Source organism: Hibiscus syriacus, unplaced genomic scaffold (genome assembly GCF_006381635.1).
Source record: "Hibiscus syriacus cultivar Baekdansim isolate YM2019G1 unplaced genomic scaffold, ASM638163v2 tig00002237_pilon, whole genome shotgun sequence".
Classification (NCBI taxonomy): Eukaryota; Viridiplantae; Streptophyta; class Magnoliopsida; order Malvales; family Malvaceae; genus Hibiscus; species Hibiscus syriacus.
Genome location: NW_024061918.1, coordinates 4,427,762 through 4,434,738, shown reverse-complemented (window position 1 = coordinate 4,434,738; position 6,977 = coordinate 4,427,762). Strand labels below are relative to the sequence as shown.

General features: G+C 36.7%; 1 protein-coding gene and 1 long non-coding RNA gene across 2 annotated transcripts; one reads left to right on the top strand and one right to left on the bottom strand.

Annotated features, from left to right (window-relative positions):
* The first annotated feature begins 362 nt into the window (after positions 1-362).
* On the top strand, positions 363-2,524 carry LOC120139274. Its single transcript, XR_005517606.1, has 3 exons — positions 363-543; positions 2,190-2,269; positions 2,370-2,524. It is a non-coding gene; the product is annotated as an uncharacterized LOC120139274 (long non-coding RNA).
* A 901-nt stretch (positions 2,525-3,425) lies between these two features.
* On the bottom strand, positions 3,426-4,099 carry LOC120142327 (ethylene-responsive transcription factor 4-like). Its single transcript, XM_039157049.1, has one exon. The coding sequence runs from the start codon at positions 4,076-4,078 to the stop codon at positions 3,548-3,550; it is 531 nt and encodes a 176-aa protein (XP_039012980.1). The 5' UTR covers positions 4,079-4,099; the 3' UTR covers positions 3,426-3,547.
* Positions 4,100-6,977: the final 2,878 nt, after the last annotated feature.

Here is a 6,977-nt window from a genome sequence, read left to right as displayed (position 1 = left end):
ATGCCCTCCGTGTGACTCGATCCCGCAACCCCAAGGTTAAGAACCTTGTGCTCTACCAACTGAGATGGATGATCATTTCCAAATATATGAGAAATAGGGGTGTGTAAAAAAATCTGATCCGACTATTCCGATCCGAAAATTCAGATATCCAATCCGACTGATCCGATCTGAAAATTCGGATATCCAATCCGTTTTTCAATTTTCTAATAGTTCAGATCGGGTATCCAAATTTTTTTTTCAGATTTTCGGATCGGATACAGATCTATAAAAAATCAGATTCGAATTATCCGAAATCCCAAAAAAAAAATTGTGCTATATTAATAGGTTTCAAACCCAGAGCTATTTGGGCTATATGCATTCTTTCAAACCCAGAGAAGTACGGGTATTAGTGTCAAAGTAATCAAGTTTCTTTCTTTTTTTTCTTTTTTTCTTTTTTTCTTTCTCTTTCTCTAATCAAGTTTCTTCTTCGATTTCTTCCGACTCCTTCAAGTTGGAAATTTTGGCTAGAAATTCTGTCTCTTTTCTCGACCGCCGCCTCTAAAGGTAAAATTTTCACTTTTTTTGTTGTTGTTGAATTAACTTTTTATTCATTAGAAATCATTTATTTATTTTTGTTATCTCCTTCATCTATTCGACTCTTCTCTAAATAGGGTTTATGAAACTATAACGAACTTTTGTTTCCCGTTGTTGTATGGATTGTTTCTTCGTTTATTGTTATTCAAGTTAATTAGTGATTGATCTCGGATTTTTTAATCTGAACTGTATTGCGATGTAGGTTAAACATTTAGGTTTCCTTGTTAGCTTCTGAGTTCGATGGTTTTGTGTTGAATTGCCTTTATGGAAGATGTAGGTTAAACAAAGTTGATCTTTGTCTTAGAAAAAGGGTCTTAGAAAAAGGAGAGTTGCTTTAGTTTCAGAACTTGCACCAGAGCCATTTTTTTCTTTTGGGTCAAATTATTTCTAAATAGCTCCGTAACCATCCTTGCCATATATCCTCCCCTTTTGTCTTATGCTCACATGGTAAAGATAATCCACATATGAAAGAGCAGCAAATTTCATCTTCTATGTTTCAATCGTCTGGGGAAAGCTTTCCTTCTAACATGTTACCTATCCAAGAGTCTTACTTTGCTCTACAACCAAATTCGTCTTTAATTTCCTTACCTCCAGCTTCAGCTCCACCTCTGCCACCACCACTGGACTCAACTGTAACACCCAGTGTTCCTTCACATTTTCGGCTGAGTTACTTTCCTCTGAGGAATGATTTTGGTTCCCAGATTATTCCTAGACCTTACCTTACTGAATTGCATGCATGTTTTCAAGCTGATGGCTTAACACAACCTCCAATGCGGAACATTATTGCTTCAAATTCCTTTTACCAGGGCAACACTCATCCTTATACTCTGCCCTGCTCAGAACAGTTGCTGGGAAGCAAAATGCAACCATTTCCCTCTTGAGAGTTTGCCGCCAGGTGGACTTTCTTGTTAATGTTAAATTAATTATTCAAAATAATAGATTATATTTTCATTCTATAGACACTTAATTTTAAAATTTTGCTTAATCTCTCGGCCCTAAATATGTTTGAAAAGACTGATTAGTATTAGGAATCAGAGTCAATTTAACTAGCGGTGTGCTCGCGCCCAAGCAGACGTGTTGTTAATCATTTGTCTTTACTGTACGCTTATTAGTACGTTGAAATTTGATTGTTTGTGCATTAAGTCAGGCTCGTAAGGCATTCAAGTACTGAACTCAATTCTCTTTTTCTTTTCTTTCCTTTTTGTGTGTGTGAGGTCCTAAAGTTTTGTTCAAAGCATCTCTCAAAGAATCTGTCTAACTTATCACTATGTCTGCTGTTTCCAATATGATATCATGGCTTTTAGCTTTGTATTTGATAACACAGTTCGTTATGGTCCTGGTCTTATTAATGTTATTGTTTAGTGTATTTGTATATAATTTCCCAATATATGGAGATAGTTTAATGGTTTGTGTTCCACCTTGCTTATTTCACATTTCTGTTTGGCATGATTAGTAAGGATATATTCACTTTGCTTGTTCGTGCTTGTTAAAGCTTGATTTTATTTATGTTATTATGTTACATTTTTTTTTTGCTTGTAAGTTGATTTTTTTCTCCTTTATTTTTAGCACTCAAATTTCAAGAGAATTTACATAAAACAGGGCTTTTCATACTGTAGATGCTGGCTGTAAACCACTCGTTGATGATTTTCTCCCAAGTGCTTGCCCACCCAACATCAATGCTCCATCTGATTGTAAAGTAAGAGGATCAAATTACATTTAAAGGATTAACTTGTCAATTTTAGTAAAGCAAATGGACGATATTCACAATTAAGTCACATCTACTCACTTGCTTGCAGAGTTTTCTAAGTTTCAGCTGATGAACATGGCGAAGTACATGCCCAAGGAGAATATGATGTGGAAAAATCCATAGTTATAACGGATATCATCCTCTAGTTTCATCATATCTTTGCTAAATTGGGAAATCATAAGAGCTATTAAATGTTTCTTATTTGATTAATGCTTTTATTATATCGATTTTTTTTTTAATTTTTTGCAAAAATATCAGATTCGGATATTCGAATATTTGATCCGAAATTTCGGAGATACGAACCATTACTTTAGATATCTAAAAATTTTAAATATCTAAAAATTCAGATTCGATAATATCTAATATCCGATAATATCTAATATCTGATAATGCTCCGCCTAATGAGAAATGATAGCCAATACTGCAAATGTCCATTTTAAAAGAAACTCAAATTAAATTCCATCTTTGCCAGTTGCCACGTGGTTGTCGTAGCTAAAATGGATTGAGAAATAAGAGAAAAAGTCATTTAATTAAAAATACTGTAAAATAATTATTTGGGCGGCAAAAGCGCACGTGACGGCAAAAATCAAAATTCCGACATCAACCTCGTCAACACGGAATTACCCCATGGGCCCAAGGCCAAACTCATGATTCCCGCCTCACTTTGCGCCCTCGATACCTCTCTTACGAGTATTCCAGAACTACCACGTTCCCTCAGTTCCCCCTTATCCTGACCCTTGGATGTTCGATCAGATTTAAACAGCAGTCTCGATCACTCGAGTAGCAATAGATGTTATTTTAGTGGAAGAAGCAGCTGATTTCTTTTTTCTTTATTTTAAAGGGCCCCACGAGTGCCGTCATCAAACAGATTTTCTAACATCCGCCAAATCTACCGCTAAGCATAGTAAATTGACATTGACGTGTCGCTGCCATGGATAAAATAAAATTTAATTTTTTGACCAAAGATATTAAAATCAGTAAATTTCCAAATATTAGAAAATATTTAATTTCGTGACTCAAATTTTATTTATAATAAAGTAGAAACAACGCTGAGAAAATATTTTCTCAAGCTGTCAAAAATAGAGATCACTGAGTTAGATTTTTTTTAAATACATAACACAATACATTAGCCTGTCAGTTTTTTAACTCAAAAAAATAAGACGAAAGGAAAGCCCAAAACGCAGAGAATTGAAGCTCAAAACGACATCTGGAAGAGAGAGACACAAATCAATCCATCTCAGCGGGCAATTGGTTAAGATCAAGATCAAACACTCTCCGCCGCACTCCGCCTTCGAAATCTACAACCGATAACGACGAATCGGAGTCGCTCTGAGCGCCACCAGTTGTGCGGCAACCCTTCCCGGAGGAAGCAAAGGCATCAAAGAAGTAAACCGGACGATGCGCCATCACAGGGAACGAAGAGCACGCGCTGGCTAGAGTTAGTTTCAACGGCGGCGGAGACGAAGATTCGACGGTGCTGCTCTGGCTGGGGCTGCGCGTGAAATCGTTAACGTTATTATCAGCGAAATTTGTTTTAGCCTTAGCGCCACGTAACTCCCGCGCCGCCGCGTCGTAAGCACGAGCTGCTTCCTCAGCCGTGTCGAAGGTGCCGAGCCAGACTCGGGTCTTCTTTCTCGGGTCTCGGATCTCGGCTGCGTAACGGCCCCATGGGCGCTTCCTAACACCACGGTAGCGGATCTCCTTTGAATTCGGGTCAGAAGTCGGGATAATCGGGGTGAGTGCTGATCTGGGAGCCATGGTTTTTTCTTCTTCCTTTCTTTAAATATATTAACTTCTTTTATATTTTGAAATGAAGGTTGGCTACGCAAAAATAGGGTTAGGGAAAATGGGTAAGAGAGGTGTTGGTTTATATAGAGGAGGGTGAGGTATAAAACGCACCGGTTCGGCGCTTTGTTGTGTGCAGTCAAAGCAGGATTTGTGGGAGTTCGTTTTCTGTTCCATGAGCCACTTTAGTTCATTACCACCGTCCAATAATTTTTTGCCACGTTTCTCATTGCCATATAGTATTACTATTACGTGATTATATTTGCTAAACATTAAAAATGTCTTGAATTATTTTATATTTTCTATTAAATTAGTTATATTTGTATAGAATTGAAAATTTTATTTACATAATATTTATTCTGTTTCAACTCAATTAAATATTGAAGATGATAGAAGTCTAACATTTGTTTATATTTGAACTTAATTTTTTTTTTATTTAGAATATGCTAAAGCTTGCTTATTTGACTTATTTAGTGGTCTTATGCTTTTCGACTATAATTTATTATTTATTATTGATAGAAGGAGGTTTAAGTTTTGTTTTGTTTTTTGGACAGATATACGCGTTTTATTACATAAATATAAAAGTTAAATAGGAAATTAAATTAAAACGGGTTCTTCAAAGAAAAACCCTTTGATGTAACACAAAACCACGTTTCCATTCGTCAAACGGGGATAAAAATTACAGGGCTCAATCGCATCGACTAGCATCACCATCTACACGTGTGAGAAATCAAGAGATTGTCGAATAATTAATGTACTATCGGGTGCAGTTGATCCCACTGACTTGGTCAGCCAAGTCTTCGACTGCCCTAATCCACAACCCAAGTATTAAGCAATTAATTAAATATGATTAAATAAACCCCAACTTGTAGCCGCCTCTGGCGCAACAAAAAAAAAAGACATAGTGGGCCCACTTTGTATAAAACTTTAGGAACCCACGTCAGTATGGTTTACTAACGGCGATTTTGCAGTTGCTTTGTTTGGTGGCCGTAAGGATTAACGGCAAAGTTACTCATGGTGACGGCGATTTTTTATTTTGTTTTTCCTTTGAGAAAATCGCCTCAGTGACCAAAAAAAAGTTATAATATACGATTTTAACAAACTTTTTTTGGATTTGCCAAAATGACCAACAAAATCGCAACGCGAAATAAAAATCGCAACGCGATCCCCAGAATCGCAAATCAGTTTCCAAAATCGCAACGCGATTCTTGAAAATCGCAATGCGATAGTACAAATTCGCATTGCGATTTTCCAAAATCGCAACGCGAATATGAAAATGCAACGCGAACACATAAATCGCAACGCGTCCGTAAATCGCACGTGTATCCGTAATCGCAACGCGTATGGGTAAATCGCAATGCGTATCCGTATATCGCAACGCGTATCCGTAAATCGCAACGATAATCCGTAAATCGCAACGAATCTGTAAATCGCAACGATAATCCGTAAATCGCAACGAGAATATGTAAATCACAACACTGAAATTTGGGTATATAACACTGAAATCATAAACTAAATCCCTAAATCGCAAACTCATTCCATCTCCATCTATCACTCTCTCCGGCGACATCCGTTCCTATATCCAACGACATCCTTCCCAATCCGGCAACAGGTTTTAGTTTCGCAGCTCGTCTGTTTAGTAATTAATTTACAACCATGAAATCATCTAATGTGATCATGTTTGGATAGATTTGTGTTTGGAGGGTCATGGGATAATGTTCATGGTGTTTTACAATATATGCCTTTACCTATGAATCTTCAACTAAAATTGTCTTTACAAAAGTTAACTTATGAAACTCTAATGCTACGTTTCAAATAAATTGAATTTAGAGCCCCTAAGTGGATTTAGGCTATCTTATCAGAGAAATGGTAAAGTTTATTTGTTAACCGACAATGAAGATGTTGAACGATTCATTGCTTACATTAGTTTCACAAGATGATGTTACATTGTATGTTGTTGAACCTAGAAGTAGTATTTGGGTCAGTAGCGGGTATCAACTAAGTTTTCTCAAAACCCAACCTTTCTCTAATCCAAATCCCAATCAACTTTCAGCACCAAATTCCGGTTTTCGTATTGACCAGTTAGACGATATGAGCCAACAGAAAAAATTGTGAGAGTACTAGTCAGTATTCAAAATTTGGTCTTGGTCATATCGGACTTTGATATTGGTCAATACACGGATTTGATGATGTTCAGAAGAAGAAACAGACCCGGCGTGTAATGATTTTGATATTGGTCAATACCCGAATTTTGATGATGAAACAGCCGTCGAAGAATGATTGTTGATGAAAGAGGAGGAAGTTACGACTGTGAATGAACATGTTGAACATCCATTCTGTATTCATAATCCTGAAGAAGAAAAAGAAGAAGAAAAAGTCCCGAAGAAAGAAAATGCCACGGGCGTATACTGGAATATGCCAGAATTACTTCAGATACCGGAAGAAGAGTTGGTAAAGAAAGCAGTTGATTGTTACACAAAAGTTATTCGTATCAAGAAAGATGATGTTTTGATACAAAGGAAGACTTGAAGATAGCTTTGTATACGAAATGTGTGGAAGATGGCTATCAACTAAAAGTTAACAAATCAAGCAAAGATCGTTTCGAAACAAGGTGTATGATTGACAAAAACTGTACGTGGCGTATGATTGCAAAGAGAAAAGATTGCGAAGTGTTTCAAGTTAGGACTTTATTGATAAACATACATGTTCAAGAACCAAGTTTTTCTCACCATAGACAGGCAAACAAAAAGGTGTTGGGTGGTTTTCTGGCTGAGTTAATGTTTTTGAAATGGCAGGGTATATCGGGGACATGAAATTTGACTGACATGAATGCTCGATTCAAGATTAGTATATCATATTCTCAAGCTTGGAG